We start from the raw sequence: 22,977 nt of genomic DNA, 5'->3' as shown, positions 1-22,977 counted from the left end.
GTCCTAATTGGTACAGCAGAACATAACAAATGGACATTTTGTTACACAGCACAGGTGATGCTAACAGGCAATAGCCAAGTAGTGCAAGGCATCAGAACGGTTTCCCTCTGTCACCAACAATTTATTTTGTTGCTTTTTTTTGGTTACATTCCTTTATAGGCTGTTGGTGTTGCTGACAAGGCCAACATCTGTTGCTCATCCCAAATTCCCCTCGAGAAGACGATGGCGAGCTGCCTTATTGAAGCACTGCAGTCCATCTGGTGTGAATACTCCTACTTAGGAAGGGAGTTCCAGGTTATTGATCCAGTGACAGTGAAGGAACGGCAATATAGTTCCAAACATTACGATCCCAGACCAGACCCCAACAATGTCTAGGATACTGGACAGAAACTCCAATACGTTATTTTAATTTTGTAAGACTGTGAGGAAAGGATACCACACTTCAGGAGTGATTACATGAAGAAATAGGGATATGAAATGAAATGAAAATCGCTTATTGTCACAAGTAGGCTTCAAATGAAGTTACTGTGAAAAGCCGCAGTCGCCACATTCCGGCGCCTGTTCGGGGAGGCTGATACGGGAATTGAACCGTGCTGCTGGCCTGCCTTGATCTGCTTTCAAAGCCAGCGATTTATTAAAATAAACGTTATTACTAACACAGTATTAAAATATCTTTAACATCACACGTGAAAATAGCTTACAATTGCCCCTTGAACAATACTACTCAATACAGTGAATACAATACCCTTAACTGCCATCTTTATTCCCACTTAAACAACAACAAGCTGAACTTTTAATCTCAGCTCTTAATCCACTATTAAACCACTGGCATTCAGGAATATTTGCTTTACAAAGATGTTCTTTGAGAAATAAAGATCCCTTGACACTGCTTTAAAGAAATGATCTGACCCCTGTCAGACCTGTGCAGAAACTCTGGTTGTATTTCTTCAGAAGCTGTTTCAGCTTGTTTCAACTCCCCTTGTTTTCAGAGAAGTCTTCACTGCTTTAAAGACTGTTGTTCTTTTTAACTCAACTGCAGTGAAAATAAATTTCTTCACTTCTGGTCACACCTTCATTCAGATCAAAGCTGAACTGCTTTCTGAAAAATCCCTGATGTCTTATCTCCACCCAGCAACAATATCATCTTAGTAAACTGCAATCTAATTTACTTCCAGGGAATCCCCTTAATCCAAACAAAATTCTATTAGCCCATGCTTTTTACAATGCTTTAATTGCACCCCTGATTCCCAACCTTTCAAACCAAGATTCTTTTAAAGCATGACTGTATCAGTCAAATACTAACTCAGGCTTTTAACCATTATTGCACCAAATATCTATAATACAATACATCTAAAATTTCTACATTCATCCAGGTCAGGGTGTTTTATTTTTTATTATTCATTCAGAGAATATGAGCATGTCTGGAAATGCTTGCATTTATTGCATGTCCCAAAATTCCCCTTAAAACAAGGGGGCTGTGAGCTCCTTTCATGAACCACAGCAGTCCACCTGTTGTAGGTACACCAACAGTGCTGTTATGGAAGGGAGCTCCAGGGTTTTGACCAAGTGACAGTGCAGGAATGGCAATATCATTCCAGGTTAGAATGGGACTTAAAAGGGAAACGTAATTGCAAACGTTAAATTGAACAATAATCCACAGGGATTCACTGGAGTGTGACAATGAACACTACATCTCATAATATTGGCTCCCAAAGGGCTGGCCCTCCATTCTCTGACCCAAAGGCATGTCACTTTATCCCAAGCCAGAAATGGTCTGTGACTTTGAGAGGAACTTTCATGTAATGGTGTTCCCATGCGCCTGCTGCCCTTGTTCTTCCAGGCCATAGGAGGTTGCAGATTTGAAAGGTGCTGATGAATGAGCTTTGCACATTTTATACAGTACACATTGCTCCTGCTGTCCGTCGGTGTGGAGGGGTTGAATATTAAAGGTCCTGCATGAGATACGAACATGTGGACTGCTTTGACCTGGATGGTATAAAGTTTCTTGAGTGTTGTTGGAGCCACACTCATGCACACAAGTGGAGAGTATTCCAGCACACTCTAACATGTGCTTTATAGATTGTGGAAAAGTTTAGGGAGTCAGGAGGTGAGTTAGTCTACGTAGCCACAGTCAATGGCTGGTGTAGTTCAATTTCCAGTCAATAATAAGGCCTAGGATGTTGATAGTGCAGTATTCAGCCGTGGTAATGCCACTGAATATCAAGGGAGATGGCTAGATTCTCTCTTGTTGGAGATAGACATTGCCTTGCACTTCTGTGGCATTAATGTTACTTGCCACTTGTCAGCCCAAGCCTGAATGTTGTCCAGGTCTTGCTGCATCAGAAAGCATTCTATCGGGCTGCATCACAGCCTGGTATGGCAACTGCTCGGCCCAGGACCGCAAGAAACCTCAGAGAGTCGTGAACACCGCCCAGTCCATCACACGAACCTGCCTCCCATCCATTGACTCCATCTACACTTCCCACTGCCTGGGGAAAGCGGGCAGTATAATCAAAGATCCCTCCCACCCGGCTTACTCACTCTTCCAACTTCTTCCATCGGGCAGGAGATACAGAAGTCTGAGAACACGCATGAACAGACTCAAAAACAGCTTTATCCCCACTGTTACCAGTCTCCTAAATTACCCTCTTATGGACTGACTTCATTAACGCTTCATCCGATGCCAGTGCTTATGTAGTTATATTGTATATGTTGTGTTGCCCTATTATGTATTTTCTTTTATTCCCTTTTCTTCTCATGTACTTAATGACCTGTTGAGCTGCTCGCAGAAAAATACTTTTCACTGTATCTCGGTACACGTGACAATAAACAAATCCAATCCAATCCAATATAGTTACGGACTTCTTCAGTGTCGGATGAGTCGTGAATGGTGCTGAACATCATGCAATCATCAGCGAATATCCTCATTTCTGACCTTATGATGGAGGAAAGGTCATTGATGAAGTAGATGAAGGTGTTCCGGCTAGGAGACTACCCTAAGCACCTTCTGTAGCAATGTTCTGGAATTGAGATGATTGACCTTCAACAACCACAACCATCTTCCTTTGTGCTAGGTACAACTCCAACATGCAGAGAGTTTTCCCTTGATACCCGATGTCTCCAGTTTTGCTGGGGTTCTTTGATGCCACACTTGGTCAAATGTTGCCTTGATGTCAAGGGCAAACAATCACACCTCATCTCTTGAGTTTTGCTCTTTTGTCCATGGTTTACCTTACTGATGTTAACTAATCTAATTTGTATACTGTACTGATAATCATAAAGTTATGAAAACTATGCAGCAAGAAAATGGGGAAAAGAGTTAATTCAATCGAGAGATAAAATTCAATGTGATATTGCTTCCCATTTTAGCCCTAATAATTGTTTGATTTTGACCAGTGCAAAATATACTATCATTATAAATATACATTTTTATTATATAATTTTCATTGACAATGCAGAAAACAGAGAGTAATGTTAATATGATTGTAAATTAATTACCCACAACAATTTATTTTTATCACTGACTTAAGATCAATCCTTAGGGCATATACACCCATGTACCTGCGCATCTGCACCCAGCATGTATTAATACAGTCAATCAGCTCTACATGTTTTACACATTAACTTCTTCCTGTAATGCACACTGGCAACAGTTTGCTTATAAACCAAAGGACAAGATGAGAATGGCAACCTGGATATTGACAAACACTGCAATATTAGCTGGACAGATTAAAAAAAGAGCAGCAAACCCTCCTGATTAGTGCAAAGGACACAGTCAGTCTGCTCAACTAAAGCTGAAGACATCAAATCCCTCCGATCAGGCCCCTGAATACAACAAAAAACTCTGATCAATCCGTCCAGATAATGAATCAATGACATTGGCGTCATTCAGGCCCTGCATGCAATGGAAGGCTCCTGGTTCAGAAATTTTCCAGATGTTGGGACAGCTTCCCCATTTGAGGCGGCACGATGGAACAGTGGTTAGAACTGATGCCTCACAGTACCAGAGTCTCGGGTTCAATTCTGGCCTTGGGTGGCTGTCTGTGTGGAGTTTGCACATTCTCCCCGTGTCTGCGCGGGTTTCCTCTGGGTGCTCCGGTTTCCTCCCACTGTCCAAAAATGTGCCGGTTAGGTGGAATGGCCATGCTAAATTACCCCTTAGTGTCGAGGGATGGGCATGTTAGGTGGGGTTACAGGGATAGGGTGGGAGGGGAGTGGTCTTGTCGGGGTGCTCTTTCAGAGGGTCAGTGCAGTCTCGATGGGCCGAATGGCCTCCTTCTGCACTGTAGAGATTCTATTATTCAATGAGGTTGACCTCAACTGGGCATTAGAGAGAAATAAATAGCTAGATTGTGTACATCTAAACGATCAAACCAAATACATTGTTAACTACTTTTCTGATTTGTGCATTAAGCAAAAATATCACAGACAGCAGCAGCATTTTGCAATTGTAATGTACGATTCTCCCCACGATTAGTTCCCTTAAATCGCATCAAACTGAATTATTTTCACTCCCAATCCAGGAAACGAAGCAACTTTGTGGAATGTTAAGTAATCGCTTAACTCTTTCACTGAGTATAAAATAGGTCTAAACTGCTTTTTAAAATATTGTTTCTGGGCGGGTTGGTTGGCACTGCTTCAATTCTACAAGTGGAAGCCATTAATTTTGATTACAGTGTCAAACGTTTCTCTTTTTTTAATTCATGTCAACAGATCAAGGTAAAATCTCAGCTTTAGTGTCTATTTAATTCAATTTATTCATAAGAACATAAGAACTAGGAGCAGGAGTAGGCCATCTGGCCCCTCGAGCCTGCTCCACCATTCAATGAGATCATGGCTGATCTTTTGTGGACTCAGCTCCACTTTCCGGCCCGAACACCATAACCCTTAATTTATTCTTCAAAAAACTATCTATCTTTATCTTAAAAACATTTAATGAAGGAGCCTCTACTGCTTCACTGGGCAAGGAATTCCATAGATTCACAACCCTTTGGGTGAAGAGGTTCCTCCTAAACTCAGTCCTAAATCTACTTCCCCTTATTTTGAGGCTATGCCCCCTAGTTCTGCTTTCACCCGCCAGTGGAAACAACCTGCCCGCATCTATCCTATCTATTCCCTTCATAATTTTATATGTTTCTATAAGATCCCCCCTCATCCTTCTAAATTCCAACGAGTACAGTCCCAGTCTACTCAACCTCTCCTCGTAATCCAACCCCTTCAGCTCTGGGATTAACCTAGTGAATCTCCTCTGCACACCCTCCAGTGCCAGTACGTCCTTTCTCAAGTAAGGAGACCAAAACTGAACACAATTCTCCAGGTGTGGCCTCACTAACACCTTATATACAACTGCAGCATAACCTCCCTAGTCTTAAACTCCAATCCTCCAGCAATGAAGGACAAAATTCCATTTGCCTTCTTAATCACCTGTTGCACCTGTAAACCATCTTTTTGCGACTCATGCACTAGCACACCCAGGTCTCTCTGCACAGCAGCATGTTTTAATATTTTATCATTTAAATAAGAATCCCTTTTGCTGTTATTCCTACCAAAATGGATAATCTCACATTTGTCAACATTGTATTCCATCTGCCAGACCCAAGCCCATTCACTTAGCCTATCCAAATCCCTCTGCAGACTTCCAGTATCCTCTGCACTTTTTGCTTTACCACTTATCTTAGTGTCGTCTGCAAACTTGGACACATTGCCCTTGGTCCCCAACTCCAAATCATCTATATAAATTGTGAACAATTGTGGGCCCAACACTGATCCCTGAGGGACACCACTAGCTACTGATTGCCAACCAGAGAAACACCCATTAATCCCCACTCTTTGCTTTCTATTAATTAACCAATCCTCTAACCATGCTACTACTTTCCCCTTAATGCCATGCATCTTTATCTTATGCAGTAACCTTTTGTGTGGCACCTTGTCAAAGGCTTTCTGGAAATCCAGATATACCACATCCATTGGCTCCCCGTTATCTACCGCACTGTTAATGTCCTCAAAAAATTCCACTAAATTAGTTAAGCACGACCTGCCCTTTATGAACCCATGCTGCGTCTGCCCAATGGGACAATTTCCATCCAGATGCCTCGCTATTTCTTCCTTGATGATAGATTCCAGCATCTTCCCTACTACCGAAGTTAAGCTCACTGGCCTATAATTACCCGCTTTCTGCCTACCTCCTTTTTAAACAGTGGTGTCACGTTTGCTAATTTCCAATCCGCCGGGACCACCCCAGAGTCTAGTGAATTTTGGTAAATTATCACTAGTGCATTTGCAATTTCCCTAGCCATCTCTTTTAGCACTCTGGGATGCATTCCATCAGGTCCAGGAGACTTGTCTACCTTTAGCCCCATTAGCTTGCCCACCACTACCTCCTTGGTGATAACAATCCTCTCAAAGTCCTCACCTGTCATACCCTCCTCTTCCTTTGAGGAACATTCCAAAGATCAGAGACAATTCCAATGTAAAGTGAAGGTGCCAGAGTGGAAAATAATGGATACATGGATATGATACAAAGAACAAATGTTTTTTAAATGTGGTTTAAACTGCAATCTTAAAACTGGCTGCTGTAACCAATTACTTGTAGTTGTCAAGCGTACGGTTTTGTTTCTGTAAGGGGTTTCATTTTGTGTTCATGCCGATCATCACAGATATCACTTCTTAGAAGCATCAGAGTTTCCCAATATAGCATGAGACCGTAGGAGCAGAATTAGGACACTTGGCCCATCGCGTCTGCTCCGCCATTCAATCATGGCTGATATTTTTCTCATCCCCATTCTCCTGCCTTCTCCCCATAACCCCTGATCCCCTTAATATCTTCAATGCCAATATTCAAGGCAAATCTAGAATGAATCTGGAGGGGAATATGTAACAGTATCTTTACGGTAGTAAGTTATCCCAAAGCACATCGCAGGGGCATTATTGATCTAAACCTAACATTGAGGAGACATTAGGACTGGTGACTAAATGATTGGTCAAAGTGGTGAATTTTGAGGAGCACATTAAAATATAAATAAGAAGTCGAGAGGCTTGAAGGGGGAATTCCAAGATGCATGGCTCAATCAACTGAAGAACATGCAAGATTTATTTATTTCTGTCGCAAAATCAGTTCTGGAAAGTACTTAAATGTAGCAATTTAATCAAATCAACATTAGGGTTTCCTGTATGTCTTATGATCCCAAATAGAAAGAACTGGTTTATGATAACTGTCCACAGCACACGGTCGACATATTAGTCTCATCTGTTTATTAAAGCCATCTGAAGCATCATAATTTGCAGTTCAGAAAAGCTGCCCAAGCGTATCTATTGCTCATGATAATGCACTGCAATGGGTTAATCATTTGAGAGGACAAACCAACATTTTGCACTGTTGTCCAATGGCTACACTCACTCGCATGTTACTGATATATTCACGCAGTCAGTAATTGTGACATCATTAATTCAGGCTCACTGAGAAATATCCTGTATTTGATTCCCAAAAAGTGTTCTAACCAATATATACATTGTGGGTCAACGTGCATTTTTGTTTTGTCACCACCAGAGCCTTTTGAACACATCGCACACCAAGTACTCAAGGCAGGTTGACATCTGGCAGTGACACAGCAACAAAATTAACACTTAATAAACATCCTGTCACAGTTCCTATAATTAGACAAGCATCCAGACAGTTCAAAGCTGCAATTTAATCTTAGTGCCCCAATAAAGGTAAGAAAACTGCAAAGGTATGTGTGATTTATTATGGAACTTGCCTCCATTTGATTATCTTATGTGCATTATAGCTCATACCAGAAACATTTATCAGTCTCTGCAGTCATAACAAGACTCTGTACTCCAAAATTACCCATTGACCGTCCTTCATTTAACCACGCTTTGAAAGTCAAGCTGAGCATTATAAAGTGAATAAATTATCATGAAAATACTTTTCTTTCACACAATAACCTGAAAAACATTTAAAATTAAACTTAATGGACCTTTTTAGTGAAAGGTCCTGATAGTGTATATCCTGAAAGTGGCAGGCCAAAAGAAAGTAGAGACCAAACTCAAAACAAAAAAGAACTGGAAAATGATGTGAAACATGTGATACACCATTGTATGCAAAAACAAAATACTCTCCCTGGCAATTGTTTGAGTGTGAATTATTGACTATTGTCAAAACTGATGTCATATTTGACCCTGAGATGAGCTGTCATGACCTCATTGAGAATGCCCATTTCCACCTCACTGACATCCACCAAGTCCACCCCGGACCAGCTCATCCGCAGCTGAAACCCTCATCCATACCTTTGATACCTCTAGACTTGGCTACTTCAATACATTTTAGTCAACCTCCTCCATTCTACTCTTTTTAAACTTGTGGGCATCCCAGATTCTGCTGTCTGTACTCTAGTTCCCTCCAAGTACTGTTCACCCAGCACTCCTGTGCTCGCTGACTTACAGTGGCTACTGGTGAGGGGATGCCTTCATCTCATAATTCTCAAGTGCCTCCATGGCCTTGTCCCTCCTTAATTCCGTAATCTACTCCAGCCCAGCAAGATAAAGCAGCAAGTGCTGCATATACTCAGCAGATCAGGCAGGGCCTGTGGAGAGTCAACATTGAGTCAAGTATAGCTTTCCTGAAGAGTCAGATTTGACTCGAAACATTAACTCCACTTCATCATCTGCACTGATATTTCCTCGTGGCTCAATGTAACATTTTGTTTGCTAGCTGTCTTGTGATGTGCCCTATGGCATTTTACTACGTTAAGGTAATTTCATAAATACAAGTTCATGCTCATAGAATTCTGTAGCTCAAATCCTCGAGACAGGACATCTTTGAGCAGCTGCAATTTGGGACACTTTCGCTCCTGGGTAAGCACATGATTAGCATGGCTAATTTAGTAATTTCACTAACTCAGAATTATTTACAATAACACACTTCTTAGGTGGCATTTAACTTCAACTAACAAGCGGACACGGAAGTGGTGGTGCTCACAAGGCACTGAAGCTACTGGAAAATATTAAGACATCACATATTCTACAGATTATACTGACTGAATAATTAATTACAAGACAGTGATCGAAAGGGGAAATGAGCTCCGATCGTATCAATCTGGACTAGAACAACTTGTCATCTGAAGTCCATCAATACCTTCTGGGATCCATATTGTCCACAATAAAAATATTTCTTAAGGAGTCCCAAAGGTTAATCAATTTCAATGTCATATCACAGGAGCTGAACTACTCTGTTTGAAATTGTATTCTTAGTTTTACACGAGGTGCATCAGGGGAGATTCGCCAGGGTGTTGCCTGGGCTGGAGTGTTGCAGCTAGGAAGAGAAGCTGGATAGGCTGGGGTTGTTCTCCTTGGGGCAAAGAAGGCTGAGGGAAGAACCCTAGTAGAGGGGTATAAAATTATGAGAAACATACCATAGGGTAGATGGGAAGAAACTTTTCCACTTAGTGGAGGGGTCAACAACCAGGGGGCACAGATTTAAGGTCAACAACCAGGGGGCACAGATTTAAGGTAAGGAGCAGGAGATTCCGAGGGGATTTGAGGAAAAGCTTTTTCACCCAGAGGGTGGTGGGAATCTGGTACTCACTGCCTGGAAGGATGGTAGAGGTGGGAGCCCTCACAACATTTAAGAAGCATTTAGATGAGCACTTGAAACTCCATAGTGTACAAGACAACGGACCAAGTGCTGGTAAGTGGGATTAGATAGAGGTGCTTTATGGCAGTGCAGACCCGATGGGCCGAATGGCCCCTTTCTGTGCTGTAAATCTCTCGAACTGTTGTAATTAATTTGCTTCTTCTCGGTACAAGCCACCGAATATTTTTTTTTGGGGAGGGGGGGGGAGGAGGAGGGGTATTTACTGAGCTGGGCAAAATCCCTTTGAGCTTATTTTTGGTGATATTTCAATGCTGTCTTGAGTGGCCACTTTTGTTGTCCAGTTAATTGGCAGCAGATGAGGTCACTGTGAAAGGCAGGTCCCATACATTCGCCGCTTCACCGTACTGGCAGCGCTGGTGACAGTGGAAGAGCAGCGTAAGACGGATTATTGGGAAGATGGGGGGGGGACATTGACAACTCCCTCGGACACTGTCCGCAATTGCTGTCGCCGCCTGAATCCTCGGGCGTTGCAAACAAACCTCACTCCGACCCAAGCTTCAAACCATTCGAGGCAATTGAATTCCGGAGCAAGGAGGCGTTACCCTCAAACGAAAAGGCCAGCCGCCCAACGTTGCAGGGCATGAAGCCACACCGACTGATGTTCTGTGCAGCCTACTCGCGTCAATTGTGACAACTTAACCTTGACTTCATTGAGGAGCGCGGTATCTGCTCGCAAAGTTAGAGATCTGTCTGTGCTCTGGCATCTTCCCAACGATAGATGCAATGAAGTCTCTCTTCCAGGGTCCCCTGAACCTGTTGCTCAGCGAATACTGTGCTGGAATAACTAATGTCAGTGTGTTATTTCAATCCAGCTGAACACTCCATGGCCTCGTGTCGTGACGGTGGGTGGAAACATCACCCGTGTTGCCCAACAACGTATTTTCTTAAATAATGAACTTATTTGTCAAGATAAAACTAGAAGAAATAGCTGTCAAAAGAGATTAACCCCCCCCCCCCCTTTTCTTCGTGGTACAGCTTCAATTCTGAGAGAGAGAGGCTCTCTGGCATCCACCCCCTCTGATTTAAGCCCATCTCTGACCTGTGCTTGTCATGTCGATCTGAATTCCCAACCAGCTCCCTGCTTCATTGAACAGGTTTTAAACTGCACAGGGGGGATAGAGGCTGCCTGCCACCAATATTCTGATCTATTTGGGGATGGGGGTGTGTGTATATAAATATATATAGCTATTCACATCCTCAGTTCGCCGTGTGACAGCTGTTGAGGACAAAGCCTCTGTGCAATGCACTATTCAGTTGTGCAATGCACTATTCGGGTGTGAGCATGCCGATGTCTCCTATGTCTCCAGTCAGGCGGTGGGCAGGAAGCAGCCTGGCTTTAAAGGAATGGCTCCAGCCGAATGACAGTCAGGATCACAGGGAGCTCTGAGCAGCAAGCGGGGCCAGGGTTTGACACACTCAAACAGCACTCAATAACAGGCGACAACTCCAAAAAGAAGAGAAATATCGATCGGGGGGGGGGGGGGGGGTCTGAACTCTCCGCACTGATCAGGAATCGAGCCAGAGGTGCATTAAAGATTCATGGTGTACCTGCCTGGGCGATATGCAAATACAACTTTTTAAACGCTGCACCCCCCCCCCCCCCCCTCCACCAGACAAGACAAGCGCAGCAAACACGTAAAACAATAAATCTCCAGTTAATTTCAGTTCCATGTCGGAGGGAGCTGGGTTTTATTTAATATACGTGTGTGATGAAGGGGGGGGGGAGTGCGTGTCCCTTCATAACAGGGAAGAGGGGATGTCGAAGTGGATTAATAATCCTCCAGAGTCTACAAGTGAACACAGACCAGATAGCACAGAAAACTTAACGAAAGGCAACTTGAAAGGTGTGTCTGTGTGTGTGTCGGGGGGGGGGGGGGTGTATGGTCGGTAACTTGTCTCCGATTCAGAGAAACAGTGTCGGGGGGGGGGGGGGCAAATGGGACTGAGGAGGGGGGACACACACAAATTAACCCCCCCCCCCAAAACAAAACATAGACCAGACAGAAAACACAAGCAGACCCCCCTCCCTCATTCCCCCGTATACCCAGACACGGCTGTACATTATACACAGGAATGACAACACCAATATAAAGGGTAGTTAGAATGGTCATCTTACATCGTCGTCCTCACAGTCACTTCTTTGCTGGTAATGGTATCGGAGCCGGCTGTCGTCCAGAGGCGCTGCTGCTTTCCCCCCGCTGTCCTCCTCAGCGCCCTGGCCACCCAGGAGGTGACTGGCTTCGGCGGGAGCCGGGTAAGATCTGGAGGTGTTAATCTGCCCTGTGATTCTCTGATACAGCGAAGCCATAGAGCCGGCTGCGGGGAACCACCGCTCACACACACACACAGACAGGTAAAAAAAATAGCCCAATACAGGTAACTTCTCGCAGCCGGCGGCGAGGGATGCTTCCACTTGAGGAGGGAGAAGAGGAGAGAGTGAGTGAGTGAGTGTGAGAGAGAGAGAGAGTACAAAGGAGGTGGATGTGTGGGTGGATGTCTGAGAGAGGGACAGGCCTTCCAGCTTCAGCAGACGAGGCGCTCTCGCCAGCTCCCGCCAGGAGTGCAGCCGGCGCTGAAGCTGAAGAAGATTCCCGCTCCTCACTCACTCACTGCCGGATCATATTGCCTTCAGTGGGAGGGATTCCCGGCTGCCGACTCTGCATTCAGCACACGGTACCGCTCCCCCCGCGCTCCCCCGGCACCCCAGCTCTGTTTTATGTGTCTTGTTGCTGGGGGCACTGGGCTGTCTGTCTGCTCTCCGATCACATCAGCAGCTCCTCTGCTCCCGCCCTCGGTCTCCATCCAAACTATCACAGCATCACCCGCCCCCCCCCCCCCCCCGCCACCTCACACAGACACATCTGACAGCTTGCAGCCCCCCGAACCCCACACAGACACACCTGACAGCATCACCCCCCAACCCCACAGACACCCCTGACAGCTCACAGCCGCCCCCCCCCTCCCCCAGCCCCACACAGACACACCTGACAACTCACAACCCCCCTAACCCCACACAGACACACCTGACAGCTCACAACCCCCCCAACCCCACACAGACACACCTGACAGCTCACAGCCGCCCCCCCTCCCCCAGCCCCACACAGACACACCTGACAACTCACAACCCCCCTAACCCCACACAGACACACCTGACAGCTCACAACCCCCCCAACCCCACACAGACACCTGGCAGCTCACAAACCCCCTAACCCCACACAGACACACCTGACAGCTCACAACCCCCCAACCCCACACAGACACACCTGGCAGCTCACAAACCCCCTAGCCCCACACAGACACACCGGACAGCTCACAACCCCCCCAACCCCACACAGACACACCTGGCAGCTCACAATACCCCCCAACCCCACACAGACACACCTGACAGCCCACAGCCGCCCCCCCCCCAGCCCCACACAGACACACCTGACAACTCACAACCCCCCAACCCCACACAGACACACCTGGCACCTCACAAACCCCCTAACCCCACAGAGACACACCTGACAACTCACAACCCCCCAACCCCACACAGACACACCTGGCAGCTCACAAACCCCCTAACCCCACACAGACACACCTGACAGCTCACAACCCCCCCCCAACCCCACACATACACACCTGACAGCTCACAACCCCCCCAACCCCACACAGACACACCTGGCAGCTCACAATACCCCCCAACCCCACACAGACACACCTGACAGCTCACAGCCGCCCCCCCCCCAGCCCCACACAGACACACCTGACAGCTCACAACCCCCCCAACCCCACACAGACACACCTGGCAGCTCACAAACCCCCTAACCCCACACAGACACACCTGACAACTCACAACCCCCCAACCCCACACAGACACACCTGACAGCTCACAATACCCCCCAACCCCACACAGACACACCTGACAGCTCACAACCCCCCCAACCCCACACAGACACACCTGGCAGCTCACAATACCCCCCAACCCCACACAGACACACCTGACAGCTCACAACCCCCCCAACCCCACACAGACACACCTGGCAGCTCACAAACCCCCCAACCCCACACAGACACACCTGACAGCTCACAGCCGCCCCCCCCCCCCCAGCCCCACGCAGACACACCTGACAACTCACAAACCCCCTAACCCCACACAGACACACCTGGCACCTCACAAACCCCCTAACCCCACACAGACACACCTGACAGCTCACAACCCCCCCCAACCCCACACAGACACACCTGGCAGCTCACAATACCCCCCAACCCCACACAGACACACCTGACAGCTCACAGCCGCCCCCCCCCAGCCCCACACAGACACACCTGACAGCTTGCAGCCCCCCTAACCCCACACAGACACACCTGACAGCTCACAGCCGCCCCCCTCACCCTAACCCCACACAAACACACCTGACAGCTCACAACACCCCCCCCAACTCCCCCACAGACACACCTGACAGCTCACAAGCCCCCCCCCAGCCCCACACAGACACACCTGACAGCTCGCAACCCTCCCTAACCCCCCCACAGACACACCTGACAGCTCGCAACCCCCCTAACCCCCCACAGACACACCTGACAGCTCACAACCCCCCTAACCCCCCACAGACACACCTGACAGCTCACAACCCCCCCAACCCCCCCACAGACACACCTGACAGCTCACAACCCCCCCTAACCCCACACAGACACCCCCCCCCCCTCTCCAACGCCCTGTCAAACAGAATAGCTGGAATTGACGTGGAAGGAATACGCCAAATAAACACACACACACACAACTGTGGTGCTGACCCTGACACCGGTTTCTGCAGGAGAGACAAACTGCCCCGTCAAACAGCTTCAAACTCTAAGTTATAGAGATGGGGAGCCGGGGGGAGTGGGGGGGGGGTTCCGTCGCCGGGTGTCGGTAGCTGGGGTAAACGATGCTGGGGTAGGGAGGGGGTGATAGTGTGATGGTGATGGGGTTGTGTGTGTGTGGGGGGCGGGGAGGAGGGAGTGATGGTGGAGATAGGGAGGGGGTGATGGGGTTGTGTGTGGGGAGGGAGGGAGGGAGGGGGATGGGGAAGGGGTGATGGTGATGGGGTTGTGTGTGGGGAGGGAGGGGGATAGCGAGGGTGTGATGGTGATGGGGTTGTGTGTGGTGAGGGAGGGGGGATAGCGAGGGGGTGATGGTGATGGGGTTGTGTGTGTGGGGAGGGAGGGGGATAGGAAGGGGGTGATGGTGATGGGGTTGTGTGTGGGGAGGGAGGGGGGATAGCGAGGGGATGATGGTAATGGGGTTGTGTGTGGGGAGGGAGGGGGATAGCGAGGGGGTGATGGGGTTGTGTGTGTGGGGAGGGAGGGAGGGGGATAGGGAGGGGGTGATGGGGTTGTGTGTGGGGAGGGAGGGGGGATAGCGAGGGGGTGTTGGTGATGGGGTTGTGTGTGGGGAGGGAGGGAGGGGGATAGCGAGGGGGTGACGGTGATGGGGTTGTGTGTGTGGGGAATAGGGAGGGTGGTGATGGAGAAGGTTTGTGTGTGTGTGGAGGGTGATTGAAAGGGTTTGGGAGGGTGTGGCGGTGATGGGGTTGTGTGTGGGGGATGAGATTTTGTGTGTGGGTTGGAGAAGGATTTGTGTGTGTGTATGGGGTGTGATTCCGAGGGATTATGGTGATGAGTCTGTGTTTGCATGTATGGGGAGTGAGTCAGAGGGATTGGGAAGGGGGGGATTATGGTGATGGGGCTATGTGTGTGTGTATGGGGGGGGTGATTCAGAGGGATTGGGAAGGGGGGTTTATGGTGATGGGGCTGTGTTTGTGTGAATGGGGGGTGAGTCAGAGGGATTGTGGTGTTGGGGCTGTGTTTGTATATATGGGGGATGATTCAGAGGGATTGGGAAGGGGGGATTATGGTGATGGGGTGATGTGTGTGTATATGGGGGGGGTGATTCAGAGGGATTGGGAAGGGGGGATTATGGTGATGGGGCTGTGTTTGTGTGAATGGGGGGTGAGTCAGAGGGATTGTGGTGTTGGGGCTGTGTTTGTATATATGGGGGGTGATTCAGAGGGATTGGGAAGGGGAGGATTATGGTGATGGGGTTGTGTGTGTGTGTGGGGGGGGGGGGGGAACGGTGCGGGGGGAGGAAGGTTCAAACAGGTATCCTCCAAGACACAACAGTCAGTCAAAGCATCAAATGCAAGGGGCTACCAAGCCTCTGGGATATGTTTTTCTTGAAGTCTGGCGGTGTATTCACCACCGACCCCCCCCCCCACCCCCACACCCCTCCGCCCCCACCACCACCACCACCATCCCATCCCATCCCTCCTGTTAAACAAATACCAAGACAAAGGTATTTTTAAAAAAAATTTGCGTTGCAGAGTTGATGATTTGTTTTTAAAGGCAGGCTGCAGCACCCCTGTGTGGACACGTTTGAACAAGGCATCCAACGAGTTCAATCTGAGTCTCTTGTCACCGAGAGCGGGGGAACACAGAAGGGGCACATTTCAGCAACTTCGACTTGTCAACGCCAATAATTTACAGTTCAGTGATGTGAAGCTGAGTGATAAGATAGATGGCGGACCAGGCACCAGGGAAAACTCCCCTGCTGACAGGGAGGTCTGTGGTCCTTATTCCCAAGTAGGTTTGATGACAGGGTACCAAGACTAAAAAGCCATTGTCAATTCACTGACATTAATGCAGCAATCATTAATTCGCACCTGAAGCTGACAGGAACACTTCACTGAGGCGAGTCCCTTTGATCTAACACTTCCCTTTGGGAACAGTGCCTGCAAGTGGGGTGTGAATAAAGTTGCACACCCACTTCTTATCAGCTCGGCTGAAAGCAGCATCGACCAAGACATTCCAAACACCACCCCTGGTTGAAATAAAGAGAGTGCAATGCTGGGAGCTGGATCTTGCTGCACTGAAAATACAGCAACAGAAACAGAATCACTTATCAGATGTGATAACTTTTCAGCTCTCAGTGGATACACATACCTGTTTACCAGTGAGATTTCATTTCTCACCTCATCCTAATAATAATAATCTTTATTAGTGTCACAAGTAGGTTTACATTAGCACTGCAGTGAAGTTACTGTGAAAATCCCCTAGTCGCCACACACCGGCACCTGTTCAGAATGTCTAATTCACCAAACAAGCACGCCTTTTGCGACTTGTGGTAGGAAACTGGAGCACCCGGAGGAAACCCACACAGACACAGGGAGAACGTGCAGACTCCGCACAGAGAGTGACCCAAGCCGTGAATCAAACCAAGGTCACTGGTGCTGTGAAGCAACAGTGCTAACCACTGCGCTACTGTGCCACCCTGACTGCTCCTGGGACAAGTGTCATAATACAACTGGACAAAAAGATACAGTACAGCCTGTACAATGCTTTGTGCCACATTCCTGAATGTGTCATTTTTTTTAAACCTAGCTGTCGACTCCAACCAGTCTACTTTAAATACAAGGAACTCAATTAAGTCAGGTACCTCTAACCATTTTGGTAAAAAAAATGTTTCACACCAGAAGGCAGCAAAAATTCATTAAGCATTCACAGACCAAAGGGAGTACTGCTATCAAAAGCACCAGGTAATTATGACTGAATATGGATTGCCAGCCCGAATTAGTTCACCCACATAAAAAAAGATTATCACCTGCCCTATTTCAATATTAAGTTGCTTCTATAAAAAAACATTGGGGGATTTTCCCCCCACCCTGACTTTTCTTCGTCACCCTTTCTGTAAAGATAAGATTCGATGACCTCAGTCCTAAAGGTATTCTTCCACACTTGGGAACTTGTCATCCTTATCTCGTTCGCAGTTTAATTTAAAGTGATATTCTACATTAACATTTTCTATTCCCTTTACTATCTGCTATGCTTTTACAAGAGCACCGCTCAAGGTGGAGAAGACAAGGTTTCTTCAGTCTTTCCTCACCATTGAGGGACATGGTAGCACAATGGTGATGTTTTTGAACCAGAGACACGGACTTTGCTCCAAAGACATGGGGCTGAATTATGAGAGGAGCCGGAGGACCCTGCCCAGGGGAGGAATGGCTGACTGTCCTGCAGTCATTTAGCTTCCAATTGGTTGCTTCTTGGCGGGAGAAGGAATTTCTGTACCTCGATCCCTTTAAGGGGCTGCCCCTTATTCATAATAATCTTTATTATTGCCACAAGTAGGCTTACATTAACACTGCAATGATGTTACTGTGAAAATCCCCCAGTCGCCACACTCCGGCGCCCGTTCGGGTACACGGCGGGAGAATTCAGAATGTCCAATTCACCCAACCAACACGTCTTTCAGGACTTGTGGGAGGAAACCGGAGCACCCGGAAGAAACCCACGCAAACACGGGGAGAGGTGCAGACTCCACACCGTTAGTGACCCAAGCCGGGAATCGAACCCAGGTCCCTGGCACTGTGAAGCAACGGTGCTAACCACTGTGCTACTGTGCCACCCTGTAATCTGTCCCTCAATTTATTTGAGTTAGTTTAATTGGTTATTTGATTCATCCAAAATCAGAATCTCTGTCCCTCGGGGTGCCCACTTAAGGGTCTCAATTGGCCACCAGACACCACCCGTCACTGGCAAAATTACAGTGGGGGCAGGCGGGTAGGCGGTGGCTAGGCTGCTGGCTGGATGTAACAAGTGCCACCCCTGTCTCTTGACCTTCTGACCCTTCTCATGTCCAAGTCCAAGACTACAAAATCCCACCATGGCAGCTTGTGGGGGGCGGGGGCGGGGGGGGGGTATTAAATTAAATTAAATTGATGAATCTGGGATGCAATTGCCTGCCTCATTAATAATGAACATGAAACTGCCAGATTGTTGGAAATATCCATCTGTTTCACTAATGTCCTCTGGGGAGGGTGGGCTGTGTTCACCTTGTCTGGCCTACATGTGACTCCAGAGCCACAGAAATGTGGTTGACTCTTTATTTCCTGACAAAACGGCCTATCAACAAGTCATTCCGTTCCAAGGGCAATTCGGGATAGGTAGTAAACACTGGCCTTGCCAGCAATGCCCCTAGCCCATGACAGAATGAATAAAATGACCCTGGGGAATCAACCGTGTGGTTCTTCTCTGCACTCAACGTGCTCGAATGCCCCCGCAATTGGAGCTAGACAAGATACCCGCGGAACAGTCTGGCCGGATCATTGCAGAGTTCACTCACAACTTCCTCTGACTTGCCCTCTACTTGTTTTGACTAGCCACAGTTTGGTTTTTGGGCTGTGCATTGGTTAGACATTTTGAACATTGAGTTTTCCAAAACTCCTGGTTCTGTTTCATTTCGACTGCATCTTCAGCTATTTCTACACTATTATTGGAGAGTGTGTATGTGTGCAGGACCTTATATTGTCTGCATTAGATTTAGTCTGCCATTGTCGTAGTCACATGCACATTATGTCCAACTCATTCTTTAACCTGAGAGCTGCCCCGACTCTAATTTCATTGTTTCTCCCACCTCCACAAGTTGAAATCATCCACAAATGTATGAGGTATTTATTTAAAGTCGAAACCATAAAGTTTCCTGGAGCACCCCACTCAGTATTTCCCACTAACCTCACAAATATCATTGAAACTTGATTTTTATTCCATGAGATTCTGATCAGTGTTTAGGAGCACTCGGTCCATGATTTGTACAATTTGCCATGTAACAATAAAAATTGAACACCTCTACGGTGCCATTTAATGCTTGACATTTTTTGAAAAACAAGGGGCGGAATTCTCCGGTATCGGCGCGATGTCCGCCGACTGGCGCCCAAAACGGCGCAAATCAGTCGGACATCGCGCTGCCCCAAAGGTGCGGAATGCTCCGCATCTTGGGGGGCCGAGCCCCCACCTTAAGGGGCTAGGCCCGCGCCGGACGAATTTCCGCCCCGCCAGCTGGCGGAAAAGGCCTTTGGTGCCCCGCCAGCTGGCGCGGAATTGACATCTCCGGGCGGTGCATGCGCGGGAGCGTTAGCGGCCGCTGACGGCATTCCCGCGCATGCGCAGTGGAGAGAGTCTCTTCCGCCTCCGCCATGGTGGAGACCGTGGCGAAGGCGGAATGGAAAGAGTGCCCCCACGGCACAGGCCCGCCCGCGGATCGGTGGGCCCCGATCGCGGGCCAGGCCACCGTGGGGGCACCCCTGGGGGCCAGATCGCCCCACGCCCCCCCCAGGACCCCGGAGCCCGCCCGCGCCGCCTTGTCCCGCTGGTAGTGGTTTAATCTACGCCGGCAGGACAGGCATTTTAGCGGCGGGACTTCGGCCCATCTGGGCCGGAGATCTCGCCCCTGGTGTGATCACTGATCCAAGACCATACATGCATAAATACTAGATGGAACATGGCATATGTGGTTACCGCAGAATACAAACAAAAATATTTGCCCTTCCAACAATATGAATCGATATGTATCAGTCAACTTTAGCTCTCCTTGTTAAAGGTTTCTTGGAGATCATTATTTGAGAGACATCAAAATGGGTTATGAACTGTACATTCATTGGTGAGGAAATAAAAAGGAAAACAGAAGTTACAATTCAAAAAGCAAGAATAATAATAATCCTTATTGTCACAAGTCGGCTTACATTAACACTGCAATGAAGTTACTGTGAAAAGCCGCTAGCCACCACACTCCGGCGCTTGTTCAGGTACACTGAGGGAGAATTCAGAATGTTCAAATTACCTAACAAGCATGTCTTTCGGGACTTGTGGGAGGAAACCGGAGCACCCGGAGGCAACCCACTCAGACACGGGGAGAATGTGCAGACTCCGTACAGTGACCCAAGCTGGGGATCAAACCTGGGACCCTGGAGCAGTGAAGCAACAGTGCTACCCACTGTGCTACCGTGCTGCCAGTTACAGTGTGAAATTGCGACATTTCAGACCACATGGAATAGAATGACTTCGGTGAGGAAGCTAGATTAGTTGCAAGAAGGTTGATTCAAGTTGAGAATGGAATGAATCTTCATTTCACTGATGGGTCACGCAACAGGAAGAATATAAGCTTGCAGGGCAGCACTGCCAACAATGTTAAACCAAACATTACTCAGAGTTTATCATCAATCTCTACACAACACTGATGGATAAAGTGGCTGAGCGGCACTTAACACAATGGACCTTCTCTAGAAATTGTGACGTGGGGCTCTCACCATATCTCCAGCCAAAGGGTGTACCCCCCTTCACCTCCATTAAATACTGCCCTGTGATTATAATTGAATGAATATGCTTCTTTGCAATCTGCAATGGCAGATAGTGTGCTGAGGCTAAAATCTCAGTGTCCTGGTCTTTCCTGAAGAAGTTTGTTGGACGTCCAGTGGCAACTCACATGTCATCTCTGCAACCATCCAGATAGATTTACAACTGTCTCTTATGCAGCTTGCACTTCCTTCGTCTCACCACTGGAGACTGTGCCTTCAGCCATCTAGGCCTTCCTGTTCTGGATTTCGCTCTCTAAACCTCCATTTATCTCTATCTCACTCTCTTCCTCCTTTAAGTCACTCCCTCTTTTTAATCAACATTTTGTCCGAATGTCTCCTTCTTTGACTCCATTCCTTGTTAAAGGTTTCTTGGGATGGTGCAGGAGGGAGGGTTTCAGATTTCTGGATATTTGGGGCTCATTCTGGGGTCGGTGAGACTTCTACAAATGGGATGGTCTACACCTGGACCAGAGGGGTACCAAGATCCTGGGGCGAAATTTGCTAATGCTCTTCGGGAGTGTTTAAACTAGTTCAGCAGGGCTTGGGAACCTGAATTGTAGCTCCAGTATACAGGAGGTTGAGAGTAGTGAAGTCATGAGTAAGGTTTCAAAGTTGCAGGAGTGTACCGGCAGGCAGGAAGGTTTAAAGTGTGTCTTCTTCAATGCCAGGAGCATCCGGAATAAGGTGGGTGAACTTGTGGCATGAGTTGGTACCTGGTACTTCGATGTTGTGGCCAATTTGGAGGCATGGATAGAGCAGGGACAGGAATGGTTGTTGCAGGTGCCGGGGTTTAGATATTTCAGTAAGCTCAGGGAAGGTGGTAAAAGAGGGGAAGGGGTGGCATTGTTAGTCAAGGACAGTATTACGGTGGCAGAAAGGACGTTTGATGAGGACTCGTCTACTGAGGTAGTATGGGCTGAGGTTAGAAACAGGAAAGGAGAGGTCACCCTGTTAGGGGTTTTCTATAGGCCTCCGAAAAGTTCAAGAGATGTAGAAGAAAGGATTGCAAAGATGATTCTGGATAGGAGCGAAAGCAATAAGGTAGTTGTTATGGGGGCTTTAACTTTCCAAATATTGACTGGAAACGCTATAGTTCGAGTACTTTAGATGGGTCCGTTTTTGTCCAATGTGTGCAGGAGGGTTTCCTGACACAGTAAGTAGATAGACCAACGAGAGGCGAAGCCATATTGATTTGGTACTGGGTAATGAACAAGGACAGGTGTTAGATTTGGAGGTAGGTGAGCACTTTGGTGATAGTGGCCACAATTCGATTAAGTTTACTTTAGTGATGGAAAGGGATAGGTATATACCGCAGGACAAGAGTTATATCTGGGGGAAATTATGATGCGATGAGGCAAGACCTAAGATGCATCGGATGGAGAGGAAAACTGCAGGGGATGGGCACAATGGAAATGTGGAGCTTCTTCAAGGAACAGCTACTGTGTGTCCTTGGTAAGATTGTACCTGTCAGGCAGGGAGAAAGTGGTCGAGCAAGGGAACCGTGGTTTACTAAAGCTGTCGAAACACTTGTCAAGAGGAAGAAGGAGGCTTATGTAAAGATGAGACATGAAGGTTCAGTTCGGGCATTCAAGAGTTACAAGTTAGCTAGGAAGGACCTAAAGAGAGAGCTAAGAAGAGCCAGGAGGGGACATGAGAAGTCTTTGGCAGGTAGGATCAAGGGTAACCCTAAAGCTTTCAATAGATGTCAGGAATAAACAAATGACTAGGGTAGGAGTAGGGCCAGTCAAGGACAGTAGTGGGAAGTTGTGCTTGGAGTCCGAGGAGATAGGAGAGGTGCTAAATGAATATTTTTCGTCAGTATTCACACGGGAAAAAGACAATGTTGTCGAGGAGAATGCTGAGATTTAGGCTACTAGACTAGAAGGGCTTGAGGTTCATAAGGAGGAGTTGTTAGCAATTCTGGAAAGTGTGAAAATAGATAAGTCCCCTGGGCCGGATGGGTTTTATCCTAGGATTCTCTGGGAAGCTAGGGAGGAGATTGCTGAGCCTTTGGCTTTGATCTTTAAGTCACCTTTGTCAACAGGAACAGTGCCAGAAGACTGGAGGATAGCAAATGTTGTCCCCTTGTTCAAGAAGGGGAGTAGAGACAACCCCGGTAACTATAGACCAGTGAGCCTTACTTCTGTTGTGGGCATAATCTTGGAATTTTTTATAAGA

The 22,977-nt window shown here is 47.5% G+C and overlaps 1 protein-coding gene across 2 annotated transcripts in view; it reads right to left on the bottom strand.

Annotated features, from left to right (window-relative positions):
- Positions 1-22,977, bottom strand: part of dpp6a (dipeptidyl-peptidase 6a) — a 1,922,242-nt gene that overhangs the window by 1,676,488 nt on the left and 222,777 nt on the right. Inside the window, exon 1 of one of the 2 annotated variants that reach the window (XM_072508190.1) lies at positions 11,769-12,415. The exons of the other annotated variant lie outside the window; for it this stretch is intronic. Within the exon in view, the coding sequence (XP_072364291.1) occupies positions 11,769-11,960 (192 nt within the window). The 5' untranslated portion in view covers positions 11,961-12,415. Of the gene's footprint in view, positions 1-11,768; positions 12,416-22,977 lie in introns of those variants that run through there. 2 annotated transcript variants of the gene reach the window in all.

Source organism: Scyliorhinus torazame, chromosome 6 (genome assembly GCF_047496885.1).
Source record: "Scyliorhinus torazame isolate Kashiwa2021f chromosome 6, sScyTor2.1, whole genome shotgun sequence".
NCBI lineage: Eukaryota > Metazoa > Chordata > Chondrichthyes > Carcharhiniformes > Scyliorhinidae > Scyliorhinus > Scyliorhinus torazame.
The sequence above is the reverse complement of the archived record's forward strand: the minus strand, read 5'-3'. Positions and strand labels throughout refer to the sequence as shown.